General features: G+C 31.5%; 2 protein-coding genes across 7 annotated transcripts in view; one reads left to right on the top strand and one right to left on the bottom strand.

Moving 5' to 3' along the window:
* Nucleotides 1–15178, top strand: part of Hs3st-A (Heparan sulfate 3-O sulfotransferase-A) — a 385115-nt gene that overhangs the window by 221046 nt on the left and 148891 nt on the right. Inside the window, exon 3 of the mRNA XM_085958297.1 lies at nt 11383–11496. Within this exon, the coding sequence (XP_085814423.1) occupies nt 11432–11496 (65 nt within the window). The 5' untranslated portion in view covers nt 11383–11431. The remainder of the gene's footprint in view (nt 1–11382; nt 11497–15178) is intronic.
* LOC147064575 (farnesol dehydrogenase-like) overlaps nt 13956–15178 on the bottom strand; it is a 71706-nt gene continuing 70483 nt past the window's right edge. For all 6 annotated transcript variants that reach the window (XM_085958291.1, XM_085958292.1, XM_085958289.1 and 3 more), the window contains one exon: nt 13956–14178. In XM_085958291.1, coding sequence (XP_085814417.1) covers nt 14131–14178 — 48 coding nt within the window. In that variant the 3' untranslated portion in view covers nt 13956–14130. The remainder of the gene's footprint in view (nt 14179–15178) is intronic.

Genomic DNA, 15178 nt, shown 5'->3' with positions numbered 1-15178 from the left:
TATCTGGACAACATGTTTTTTAATAAATAAATATTCATCTTGAATAACAAAATCTTGCTAAATTTATAGAATAATAATAAAGAAAATATTCGCTGGCTATAAAAATATTCGGTAGTGTTCGGTTATACCCGATATACTGGATTATTTGTTAGTTTGGGTTAGTTTAGATTAGGTTGGATTAGGTTAGGTTAGGTTAGGTTAACCTAACAAATAATTCAGTTTATCGGCTATTTTCAAAATGTGTTTTCCGCTGTATTACTGATAACCGAACAGTACCAAATATTCTTTTATCAGACTGTTATATGTATATAATGAAAAATAAGGGGAACATCTGACATTAAAATAAAATAAATACAATAAAGTGCATTTATTATGAAGCCTGCACAATTGGATATTATTACATGTTTTCTTTCTAAATATGATATAACAACTAGGAGATGGAAATGAGGTAAATTATGAAAATTAATGCCAACAATCGACATATAATATATCGAACACATTTATAATATTATTCACAATTTCTGTTTTGAGATTGGTTATCTGCCACTGACATATTCTATGGCTACGGCCGTATGTTGTAGCTTAACCACTGGGGAATGACAAAAGAAATGGCGTATTTCAAAAAAACACTACCTTATTCTTAGGTCAATAATTTTTATAAAGCAATCATTTTTCATAATATGTTTATCACACTTGAATGGTCAAAGACATAGCTTATAATAAGTATCTTTAGAATCATCTTCAAATGTGTTAATCTTGCCGTTTTTTTGAATAATAAAATGCCCAATTCTTGTCAAATTTGGGATCACAGAGATTATCAATATAATTTTTTATCGTGAATATTTTACAAAAATTATCTCATAATAAATTATACTAATGGTTTCATAAATGCGTTTAAAAATTAATACACGTAAAAAATCTTAACACCACTGCACAGTTATGTACCGAAATATGACTATATTCTAAAACATTAGAGCGAGAGGTTTAAAAGAATAGGTACTATTTTATGTAACAAAAATACTTTATGCAGTCATCAAATGTTTAAAATAACTATAAAGGATAATAAGGCTTCAAAATTATATAAATAGATTATCTACAACGTTTAAGGAGTGTCCAGGATCATGGTTTGAAAATACAATAAAAACTCAATTTTGACCTTCGACGAGCATGTCCCCCCTTAAAATTATACCCAATATTATGGAGTATTTAATCAACTTAGTTTATTAATAATCAGCACTGGTTTCATTTTTTGTTGTTTAAATTTTGTATCAGTCGACGCTGTCCATTTGAAACAGATGGAACCGGTCCTGATAATTATTGAACTACGTAAGTGGAATTACAACATTCAATATAACCACAATAACAAAAAAATTTATACGATTCACTGTAGATTAATTAGTCTAAATCAGAATATTTTTTTAAAATTTTTAAGATTATCATATGGTTTTAGAGAATATATATTGTAATCGGTGCCTGCCTTCATAAATTCTCTCAAATGAATATTAAAAAAAAACTATGTAAGCTGCGATCTTTGTTGGTATACAAGCAGAACGTACAAATACATTACCTGAAATATATTTCCATACTAGGGAAACCCCATTTAAAAAAAAATCGACCATGTCCGATCCTAACAAGATCATTAAATTTGGGTCTCCACAGAGTGAAGGTTTGTATTGACATATTTTGTTTTTGCGAGAAATGGATGTCAGCCACTTGCTCAATCTATTAGGTCAATACACAAATTGAAAAACAATAATATGTGTACTTGTCAGACCTAGGATTCAAACCTGGGACCCACGAACCTATAAGCCGACGCTTAAGCCATCGTTGTCCATTTAAATGCTTTATGTACATATATTTGTTTTCGTAGGAAATAGCAGAACTACAAGTAACACAACTTAAAATTACACATACTGGAGAGAGTTTTAATTTCAATTATTTACACTTTTTTAGCATCCTAGCGTATTTTTTCGAGCACCACTTTGAGAATCACTGATCTAAACGCTTTGCCATGGAATCAACATCTTGATGGATAAGCGGTGCTTAAAGTGGAACGTCATATATGTAATAAAATTCTTCTATATTGATAGTAGATTGTAAAAAAACAATATATCGTAATAGCGATCTCTCTTGCAGTCGGAGCGTCGGCGTCTCAATAAAAAACACGATCTTGACAAACGTTGTACGAATAATTTGATAAAACCCCGCCGTTAAAAATAAACGACTTTTGAATTGGAGCATTCCGTCAACGGCGTCGCCTCCCTTTTATACCATGTCGTAAAATAATTCAGCAGGTTGACGATAAGGCTTGCGATATTCATCTGAACGATTGAGCTTATTATAGAATGGTAGAGACCGCTTCACATTGAGATTCCAATTAATCACACGTTAATTTGTATTCTTGATTTATTCAGTGTTTCCCAAAGTGGGCGATATCGATTCAGGGTGCTATTAGTAGCCTCCTTATATGCAATTTGAGAGCGTTTAATATTCATTAGGGGAGAGGGTAGTGAAAAAAAAGAAAACCGAATATTTTTTTTTTAATTTTTGTTATAACATACAGTTTAATTGTAGTGGAAACTGTATTTTCCAAATAAACACAAACAAAATTCTAGTATACCAATATACGCTCATTTTCGCCGACATATTAACTAGGAAGTGTACTAGAAGGCGAGCATGTCGGTAGGATTATGTGTATGTTATTGATTGTTCATAATACGAAACTGTAAATAGGTAACATTATAAAATGTATTTATTTTTGTTTTGAATTTTACAACTTGACTAACAGTTAACATTTGTGTAAGTGCTAAAAAAATCATATTCGATACTACAGATATACAGAGCAAATGTATTATTATTGTTTCTGTTTATTTGCTTAAATTAGGTAGTTTTCAAGGGGGCGTTGAGTTTTTTTTATTATTTTGAAACAGGGGCAGGGTCATTCTGAAGTACCTGTTAAAATATCTACCCGGTTTTTCTAGAGTGTGAATTATGGTATTTAGTAGTTGACAGGAGCGCGTTTTTTTTTTTTTAAATTTATATTGTTTTCTCTAAAAGTATATCGTCGACGTCTTTTTTAGTTCTAGAACTGAATGAGAAATCTATCGGAGAAAAATTCAGATTGATAACATTTAAGAAATTTGTATTGGAATTAAGGGCACACATTTGGAGCACCAATAGTAAATGAAACTCAACTAAGCTAGTAACAATATTCGTTACAATCCATAAGCTCTGCAAGTTTTATCAATAATACATCGAGTCATGTTTGAGTTATGTTATAACATAATATATGGAAAAAAATAAATATTAATTAGTATATTTTAAACATATTCTGAGGCATCGACTACACCTGCCATCATATTGCCTTGTCCCATTTGAGTATGGATATGTTGTACAAACCTTTCCTTAAGTTCTTTTGAAGAACGTTAGGATTTTACTATGCTCATCTATTATCGTAATGTGTCAAAATATTAAATATATTAGGTCCAATTATTTCTATTTAACTGAGTTATCGTATGTAGTTGTTTTTATTTTTGTATTTAGAGTCCAATGTTACTTTTTATATCTATACTAATATAATAAAAAAAGGATTTTCCGGTAAATATGCTAAGCACTTAGGTGAAACGGTGTCTACTAGCGCATTTTTTCTTGGCCTAATACTACCCATAAATTTCTCATATAACACGATTTATATTATACCACTTCCTCTATTTTGATTGTTTCTCTATTGAAACTGTTTTATAGTTAATTATACCGTGGTCAAAACCCAAATATATGAATATGAAACTAAAAATAGAATACTACGACTAATGATTTAATTACCATCAATTTTACTGATAGTTCACATGCTACAAAATGTTTGATTTACAATAGAATTCTTCTTCTTCGATGGCGCTACAGCTCAAGTCGAGCCCTGGCCTCCTCTACCGCCGTTCTCCAGACGGAACGGTCCTACGCACGTCTTTTCCAGTTCCTGATTTTTAGCAGCTGGTTGGCATCTTTTGTAATGTTATCACCCCATCGTGTGCGTAGCTTTCCCAGTGACGTCCCGTGGGGGTAGGCAGATTGAGCGTCGCTTGGGGGCGCCAGTTCTCGAAGTGAGGCAAATCGAGGATAATCATTTGGAACATAATATATAAATAGCTACCTAAACTTAGTAATAACGAAAATATCTGTCCATTAAAAATTCAGCTCACTGGTTTTGTCGGATGCGCGATATCTAGTTTACTTCCGTTGCCCTTCGACGTCCTTGGTGACCAGATACGACACATGCAGATTTGCGAATTATCACAGTCTGATATTTTGTTAGTAATGTATACATACAACACATTTTTTCTTAGATATTAGACTCATGAAAGGATGATTAAAATACTGTAATTATAAAAAATGGGGCAGCGTTTTGTCGCTGCCTAGGGGCGGTATTTTATCTAGGGACGTCACTGAGCTTTCCCACTAGGCTTTCCCCTCTGGGTTTCCTTCAATGATCTTCTTCGGTATCCATGACTCATTTACAATACATTGCATTACAATTACAATACATTACAAGACATTGTAGTCAATTTCATAATTATTTAATAAATAATAATATATCTATTAGCGCTAGCGATGGCCGAGTGATAACGTATCCGATACATATATCAAGGGTATCAAATATAAAATGTGTTTGAATCCAGAGCATGGACACAATGGGTTGAGCAAGTGACCAGCATATTATATTTTTCATAAAGCCGTGTTGACACGGTCCAATTACGATCCAAGTAGACTTGGATCGAGCGCCATCCAAGCACACTCGTACGGGACATCTTCATACAAATTACTCCTATCAGTCCTATCCAAGCTACTTGGACCGCGTCCTACTCATCCAAGCTATGCAGTGCTGTGAAGTGCAAGTGCACTTGGATGGCACTCGGTCCAAATGTACTTGGAATGTACTTGGACCGTGTTAACGCGCTTTAAATACAATGTTACGAAACCTCGTTGTGACGCAGTCAAGATCCACAACGGATTGTAGAACCAATTAAAAAAAATAGTCCAGGTAGATACTGATAGACTTTTCCTATAATTACATAATATGAGAGATACAATTTATTTTGTAATTCACTTACCTGAGACGATAATATACACATCAGACCCGGAAATGGTCGTAGCTCCCACTTCTCATCTCCTTAACTTTGTACTTTATGGGAACCGCGCGGATGCATCGTCTTATAAATATCTCGTCCGATGGATTTCCAACAACGTTTTAGAACACAAATAATTTACACTCCCAACTTACATATTATATTAAAACTATTTAAATTATATGGTGGGAAATTTGAAAAAGATAGCCGCCATTTTCTTCGAGTGTGGATATTGTATGTCAAGTTTGTTGCTCTCCTCAAAAAGAGCAGTTTTCAAGTAAAAAATCAACTAAGCTATGGCTTTGTTTAGATATTTTAGATTGAAAAAACCTAATGACAACAGAAATAAATAATATATTACTGCCGTTATAATCTAAATTTAAATTTGATTTTCATTTAGGTATTATGTGTACATTTTCTATTTTTATAAAAGATAAATAAAATTTTCCTTAATAAATCCCATTTTTCCTTTACTTCTATTATGCGTATTTACAGTAATAATTAATTATCAGTATTATCCAAACTATGGTAGGAATAAAGAAGATCGTAGCATCCTTTAATTAAGATGGTACTTCAGTGAAACGGCAAATAATTTTCAACTATAGGTGCGACGAAATTTTGGACTCGCTGGCAATCGGAGAGCAAACGTCGAGCTGTGAACACGTCAATTTATTTCGTGATGGGTACGGGTGTATTAATTCTTAAATCGTGTAAAGATTACTAAAAAACGTTACCCATTTACTTGAAAAATAAAACATGTCAATGAATATATTATTATTGCTACTAATAGAACAATAAACAGAACATTAAAAGGACGCATGTTGGATTTATATGACAAATTATATTTCATTTGCACAATCCGCGCATCGCATAGCTACGATCTTTTTAGACCATGCCTCAACTGAGGTATAGCCTTAAGCATTTCTCTGGGAAAAAAGCGTTATCGCCATAACGTTAGTTTTCAGTGAATCAGTTCTAATGACGCTCCATATATTAAATTTACTAGGTATATACTAGCCAAAATTCATTAGAAATATTACAATGGCGCTATGCAGTACATACTACATGACTTTTGTACTGACTGGTCGTGTATAAAAACTATTTTATCGAAACGAATATTGCAGGATTTATACGACGCGGTTTTTGTTAAACCCGAGAGGCCTATTGTTTGCACCATTCAACCACCGCAATTTATGTCATCCACCTCTTCTGACAAGACGGTCTCACATAAAAACTATTACATGGATCTAAGTCCAGTCCAAAGTTTTACTTATTATATATTTTTATATTATATGTACATTAATAAATAGTAAAACATCATTCATATATAGCAGAGTTGGCGAACCTTTTTAAGTACGCGAGCCAAAATTTCCCAAATAATATTTTTCTACTGTCTGAAGTACCAAGTACTTTTTCATGGCGAAAAAAAAGTTTTTTTTTTATTTTTTAAAAAATAGTTTTTAAGAATTCTATTAAAAAAGTTTAAAAATTACAATCGAGTTTTTGATATTCTTTCCTTCACCGTATTTCTAGCCGAATGCATATCTTTTATACTTTGAATTATTTCCCATTGTTTTCAAATTAATCAAAGAGATCGTGGAAGCATTTAAACCACTCTTCTTTCTAATTATATTCTCCATCAATTCATTCATTCTGACAACTTAATTTTTTATTATTTGATTCGGTGTTATATTAGTATTTTCTTTATTATTTTTAATGAGCTATAGAATTTAAAATCTAAAATTATTACATTATGTACCTATTAGTATTTGTTTTTTCGTTATAAATTCATTCAAGCATATTCTACAATTTCTCGTTATAAATATTAAAAAAACAACTATTTATTTAGATATCCATGTAAAAGAAAATCCAACATTATTTCTTATATTGTACATTCTAAGTAACATCGATTGTTTCCTTTTGTATATATTTGTGTAGAAGTATAGTTAAGCTTTTATGCTACGATCTCGTAAATCTGAATGAACTTTATTACTGAAAGGAATATTATCCCATCGTATGCTACATTTAAGTGCTATCTGAGAAGACTTCCTGAAAGCTTCCAGTAAAACGAATCAAAGATTTATAAACAAAATACTTAGTTTAATAATTTACTACACGGATTTTCGCGAACTTAAGCTTCTTATAGAAAAATTTACTGACATTGTGCTTTCTTAAAATGCCAGTGAGATATTTTATTCAGTGGTTTAAATAATTAAATAATGCTACTTAAATTGGGTATCTGGTATTCCTAACCCTTTTTTGGAAACAGTAAAAAGTAAACAAACAAACAACACAGTTTGTAAAACGGATAAAAATGAAAGAATAGAATATTTTGTAGACTAAACTAAGTTAACTCAAGTAGGCAAATAAAGTTGCCATGAATTTGAAACTGTTTTATTTTAATAGAAGATAATTAATTTGTATTATAAAACAGGAACAGTTCTATCACTGCTTAATTACTGTATAATATACGTCACATTATAACTTTCCTTATTGAATTTAATTGAAAGTCTATGAAAAATCCTCATAATTTCCTCATCCAATTATCAATTTTATAATATAATTTAATGGTCTTCCGCGAAGTTTTCTAATATAAACTGACTAGACGACGTACAAAGACTGTTTAGTATTCATAGGCTGTATCGAGACCGAGTATTCACAGTGGACTTTTAGCAACTTTTCGTGGATTAAGTGACTGCTGTCTGTCTGTCTTGTCATAAGGAATGGTACATTAATTGTCTTGCATATTAAATATTTAAATATAGTTTTTTACAGCCACAATATAAATTGGCTTATGCCATAAATAGCTCTGTTCACTACCAAAATACAACTATGTATACTAAAAAAATATCCATTTAATATTATAATATTCTTTTCTTTTTCTTTCGACCATGTCCGATCCTAATAGGATCATATGGGCCTCCACAGAGTAGAGGTTTGTATTGACAGATTTTTTTTGTTTTTTACGAGAAATGGATGTCAGCCACTTGCTTAACTTATTAGGTCCATACCCTGACCCTGACACACACAAATTGAAAAACAATATGTGTACTTGCCAGATCCAGAATTTGAACCTGGGACCCACGGCGTTATAGTCCAACGCTTAAGCCGCGCGGCCACCGTGGGCGTTAAAATATATTAAAGTAATTATTAGTTTCAATGTATTGTACCTACGTGCTTAACATATATTGAAATAAGTAAATGTATACAATTATTATTGTTATTCCTTAACCAATGTCCTCTTTTTGCCACGGTTAGTCTTTATATAATATATTAATGTATAGATACGTTATATCATCACATGTACATAATATACGTATTTTGATGATGATGAAGTCACAAACAATGTACTAAAGAGACAGTATTGAATTTTTGTATAGTTTTTTTTATAATACGAGGGTGGGTCAATAAGTCCTTAGAAAAGCCGACAGGTGGCGCGACTAGTACTGTAAGCGGTTTGTTTTCATGCAGCGGCACTACCGATTCAGTATGCTGCGAAGTTTCAATCAGATTGGTCGGGTTGTTGTGTGTTTCTCGTACATTTAAAAAAAAAAATTGCTTGTGGAAAATGGAAAAATGGAAAATGGAGAAAATTGAGTTTAGAGCTGTTATTAAACATTTTAATATAAAAGGGTTAACAGCAAAGGAAATAAAAAATGAGTTGGATTTAGTTCACGGCATATCTGCTCCTTCACTTGCAACTATTTATAACTGGTTAAATGAATTTAAACGTGGTCGTACATCAACAAAGGATGAACCACGCTCAGGACGTCCTGTAGAGGTGACTACACCAGAAATGATCAATAAAATCCACGATATGGTGTTAAGTGACCGAAGATTAAAGTTGAGTGAGATAATTGAGGTTACAGGGATCTCAAAAGGTAGCGTCATTTCTATTTTACATGACAAATTGGGCATGAAAAATATTTCTGCAAGATGGGTGCCGCGTTTGCTCACAGTCGACAATAAACGCAATAGGGTGGTGGCCTTTAAAGCCCTGTTGTCGCTCATGCAACGCAATCCGGATGAATTTTTTCGTCGCTTTGTGACTGTAGATGAAACATGGATACACCACTATACTCCCGAGACGAAAGAACAGTCAAAGCAGTGGATTGCGAAGGCAAACCATGTCCAAAGAAGGCGAAAACCGTAAAATCAGCTGGTAAGGTTATGGCTACTGTATTTTGGGATGCACGTGAAATTATTTTCGTTGACTATTTGGAAAAAGGAAAAACAATAACAGGGGATTATTATGCATCTTTATTGGACCAGCTAAAAAACAAAATTGAAGAAGAACGGCCTCATTTAAACAGGAAAGAAATCCTCTTTCATCAGGACAATGCCCGTGTTCACACATGTTTACAATCAATGGCTAAAATTGAAGAATTGAAGTTCGAATTGGTCAACCACCCACCGTATTCGCCAGATTTAGCTCCCAGTGACTTTTTCTTTTTCCCAAACTTAAAAAAATGGCTAAGTGGACAACGTTTTTTTTCAAATGAAGAAGTCATCGATCGGACAAATGCTTATTTTGAGGACCTTCCGAAAACTTATTTTTCTGACGGTTTAAAAAAAATTGAGAAACGTCTAACCAAGTGTATTGAGCTCCAAGGAGATTATGTTGAGAAATAAAAAAAAATACAAAAATAAAAACTGTTTTAATGCTTTTTTCTAAGGAATTATTGACCCACCCTCGTATTATGTACATGCAAACTATAATTTTATTACATGTGATATAAACTTTTAAGTTATTCTTTATCAATATTGAACATACATAATTTGACAACACCTCAGATATACCAATTAGAAAAAATCAGATTTGAAAAATTACGACGCACGACGGGATTTGACCCCATTTATCCACTGGTATCGCGTCAATATGATTTAACCAATTAAGCTACGGGCCTCCTACTTAATTATGATAATTTTAACTAGTATGTCCTACATAAAAACTTATCAAATTGCGTTATATCTTGACTATAGGTTTTTGTATTTTAAATTAAGGAATCATTAATTTCCTTAATTTATAACCGACGCTGGGCTCTTCCCAAATATTTAGTTATAACGTCCACTCAAACTTGCTAACAATTTTTAATAAGCCATGTCTTTTATTCATTGAATAACGCACAAGATTTGAGAATATAACATTCCATTATATTGAATAAAATAAATGGTTTATTCGTAATCAATATATATTTGCAACAAAAAATCGATTACCTACATAAATTTATTTTTGTAAATTGTAATTTTAGTCTGAATACTATTGAATATTGAATTAAGTAATGAGCTTTAGTAATCAGACATTGATCTTCGATGTGTCACTATTAAATTACTTGTATATAAGTATGTTATTATAGGTTGCTAGGCAACTATTGACACTTCGGTTTAACTAAGGTAAATTATATTCCAAGACATTAATAATTACACTAATACGTGAATTGTATCTAGTATGAAATCTTAGTGAGATTAGTGAGTTGGCATGCATGGCTCGGAAACCTGGTGGATGACTTATTATAGGAAAAATTGTTGCGGTTATATAACAATGAGCTGTACGCTTTCTTCGAGAGTCCAAAAATCGTATAATTAATACAATTTACCGCTTTAGATGGATTACAAAGCCGACTTTAGTCAAGCCGGGATACTAAATATTGTTATTGAAGCAATGCGGTAACTTATTCACAAAAAAATGAAGATTTTTGATTGAATATTTCGTAAAAATTAATTAATTTCTTACCATTTTACAATACTTATCGTTTTCCACTGATAACTTACCAATATTACATTCTAATAATCAGCAACAACTACTATCACTACAAACGCAATTTATAACTTTATGTCCTATCTTGAACATAGTCGGCCTTGGGTTTGACTTCGTAAATAAAAAAAATGACAAGAAACTAGACAAAATTACTACAAACCAGAAGACAAATTAAGACCATCAAGAATAATTATTTGACAGCCGTGTATTCTCTAGTGCAATACATAAGTCACTAGTTTCTTATACTGGCAGTTTCAGGGTTGTTTCCCGGTGAGATCACAAACAATATTAATCTTTTTGATTTTTTCATGCCCAAGTGTTTACCTGCGTCTCACTACTACAATAAAAAAATTAGACCTCGTGCCCTATACTGCAGTGTTAAAAGGCATAATGATATAATAAAAAAGATAGCCCTTGAAAGTCATGGCCTCCTACAACATCTGTGCAAATGCTATTTCTGTAAGCATTCAAATTATTTAATCATTCTTATTTTTTTCCTTTCAGGTATTGTGTTTTGGTGCGCTTAAATGGGATTGTGCAGAAAAGTCGCCTGATGGCGGTGAAACAGCGACCCGAACCTTACCGCGACTGCGCCCAGTCACTTCCACTGGACATTCTGTGAGTTACCACTATTATAATATACTTAGTCTGTCTCGCTAGGTCTTGCAGACAGCTTGGCGTCCTAATGTATGGTATTGGATTTTAATAAAATTGTGAAGTATGCAGAGACGGCGCCGTTTGACATTTCGCTGATTTTTCACTTTTACAATTTGCAAGTCCTTACTTTCGATATAAATTTGGCGTCGTATGCAGAGTCTATTCTGGATTCACCATCCCATGCTGTTAGACCTAGCAGAATAGCAGGAAATTTGATTGCGATTCAATTATTTAATGTTAATATTAATCTCACGCGTATCCCTTTGAGGTAATAGAAGAAGATTAGCCGTATAAAAAAAATATTTTAACTATTAAAAACTCATAGATCTGAGAGGAAGTAATTAGGTTGGAAAGGTCTTCGTCTCTCAGTGTATTGATCCAAACTGATTATGATAATGGCATTATAAATATGTAGGTAGATATATGTATTACGCCTAATGTGTGCGCGATTTGATTCGTGCTTGGGTATCAGGCAATGGTCGATTGTTTTTTGTGATAGTATGATTAAATTTGATAGTTTGTTGACAGTTGTTAGCTAATCTTAAAATGGACATTTAGTTGAATTCAGAATTATAAAACCAAACATTACCTAACCTAATAATAATAATATTATAATAAATATTATGTCCAATTATAACTAATAAAACCATCCGTATAAAATATCGGTTATAAACGTCACGTTTCTGGAAAATCATCGGATATTTCTCAAATTTGGTCAATTCAATCGGTAGATAATTCGGTAGCGCACATTTCGAAGTGAAGATGTAAAAATAACAATAAAATGTCGCTTAAATGAGCTGTTGGTGTATTTTCCAAAATCTCTTAGGATAATAATATATAAGAGATTATTATTATTATCTACGATATGAAATAGTCATACCGTCTCTATCGATTTCTTAAAATGTACAAACTGATGTGGATAATGGATCAAAATATAATAATTACGTACTATAATAGCCAATGCATGTTTCAAGGTAGATAAAGTGGAGGATATAGAAGGTCGTTGTTGCGTGTGGATGATTGGATGAGAGTTTATTGATCGATCCAAGAACACACTGAAGGATAATACGTCAGATTATAATCGTGGGTAATGATGTACTGGTGAGATCAATGTGATCAATAGATCGATTATATTAATGAACTGAGAGACTTGATTCGAGTGGATTGACGTTGATTATGTCGAATGAAGAACTTGTGGCAATAGTAGTGCGTTTCGTGACGGGCTCGATGAGTTGACTGAAGGATTCATGCATTGTTTTTCCCATTTATACAAATGCAGTACAAAATATATTCACAGAGACACTCGTTTAATGCTGAGTGATATGATAGCCACACATGTAATACTTCAAGTAAGTTGAAAATGTACTATTCTTTTTTAATATTAACAGCTATCTACCAGTATTCCCCAACCTCCGGTTCGTATAAAACTTCTGACGATCCGTAAATAGTACTGTATCTCATTTTAAAATGCATAAATGCCAAAAATTCTTAGCAAATCATCATTCAAAAAAAAGTAGTGTACAAATATTATTATTCTTCTAACGCTAGTCTGGTGTTCAGATAGATCTCAGTTTCGGATATCACTAAAATCACTTAAACTACTTGTCTCTACTTACGTGGGTTACTAATATAGTAAAATACGATCTCTTTTTTATTTACTTAAAACTGTTAGCAAAGTATGCTAATGTGTGAACTTTAAAAAAACTAATTTGTAGAATTTACTTTCAGTATAATATACTATTCTAAAATGGAAATAATATATATATTATTTATTATATCAATAATATACTTCATATTGACAAAATCATTAAATATACTCTTATAATAATATTATCAAATATAATAAATTGAATAAATAATTGAATTAAATTAAAATATATAATATATGGAAATACATTTTGATATGGATTTAGGTACAACAAAATACATGCATACGGATTTTAATTGATGCTGAATATAATACGATATCTAATTCGTTTATAGTGTTAACTGTAAATTCATGATCGAAGTGATTTTTATGATTTGATTAATTATCTGTTTAATTAAATAAAACACAATTTTATAGTACTTAAACCACTTTATTAATTAAATTTTGTACCGGTTTCGTCCTTTTCAAATGGACATTATCAAGAGGACTTATCCGTTGAAGAGGACGAAACCGGTACAAAATTTAATTAATAAAGTGGAATAAGTACTGTAAAATTGTGTTTTATTTAATTAAACAAATAATTAATCAAATAATATCTAATACGAATTAACTCGATTTTATTTGCTAAAGTAAATCTGAAATCATACTATGTTATACTCACATAATAATAATATAAACCACAATATTATATTATTCCATAACATAAAGGATTTTTTTAGTACATAATACTATATTTTCTTTTATTGTGTTCAATATTTTGAATAACTAAAAATTTATAAATTAAAAATGTAATATTTTAAGCATAATCCTAATTAAATATATTATATAAGATAGGAATATTTTCTTCAAACAACATAATAGAGACAAAAATACAGAAAGCGTATTAACTAGGTTTTTATAAAATAAAAAAACAGTAGTATAAATTTTATAAAATTCTAAAGTTTATTCTATTCACTCAGTCTTTGTCCAATAGGCTGTATCGTCAGTTCTTGTACCTGAAAATTAAAGAAGTAATTATATGCGAGGAAGTGAAAAACGTTGAAAACATGAAGGTCGTACAAAACTTGGTCAAGGTTTATTTTTTTAATAGATGATTTTCATTCCCCATTAATGGTTGAGTGATAATCATTAATCACTTGAATAAATAGTATACAAAAATGCCATGTCAATCTAAAAAAATAGACAGGTCAGTACCTATTTTTTTATAACCTTTCTCATCGCGTAAATAATGGTTTGCCTTTAATTAAAGTCTACAACAGTGTTCACATTTAAAAATAATTGTATCATGACAAGAAGAAAATGCTTTCAAATTAATTTCAAACAGTCAAATTATAATTAAAAGCTAGATGAAGGTACATAATTAATTGAAGTGTTTCATTATCCGAATAGGCACACTGATTATACTTTGTATATAAGTCGGTCGCATAAAAATCGCATTAGGAATTTATATACAATATTTATAATTATGTATTATTACAGAAGCTTAGAGTTGGTAGAGTGGTTGTTTAAAAAGCCGTGAATATTCAGTTCGATCCCACGACTGATATAATATCCATTTTCGTTCTAATGTAAGAAATGTTTGATTTATCAAAATAACCCAATTGGTCGGACAAATGGTTAACAACTATTCCTCGCATATCATTAAAGAATATAACCTCCACTTTTTGGAGGTTCATATTCTCCACGAGCGAAAATAATAATTTATTTTCCCCTACGATACTTAGTTATATGTAAATTGTACGTATGACATTTCACCGTAGAGCAGTTCGCCGTGAGCTTTCTTACCGGAAAGAGATGAAAAAATACGCGTTGTTCGTGGAGCATTGCAGACAATAATGTTCCAATTTTATTAGATCCTAACCTAACCTAACCAAAAAACAATCCAGTAAATCGGCTATTTTCATTTATTTGCCGCTGGCTTCATGTAAACCGAAAAGAACCGTGTTTTATTTAGACATGAATTTTATCTCAGTACTATTTATATGAATCAAAGAG

The sequence above is a fragment of the Rhyacophila brunnea genome, unplaced genomic scaffold (assembly GCF_057557595.1).
Source record: "Rhyacophila brunnea isolate RB1 unplaced genomic scaffold, BYU_Rbru_1.0 scaffold_7, whole genome shotgun sequence".
Classification (NCBI taxonomy): Eukaryota; Metazoa; Arthropoda; class Insecta; order Trichoptera; family Rhyacophilidae; genus Rhyacophila; species Rhyacophila brunnea.
The sequence above is the reverse complement of the archived record's forward strand: the minus strand, read 5'-3'. Positions and strand labels throughout refer to the sequence as shown.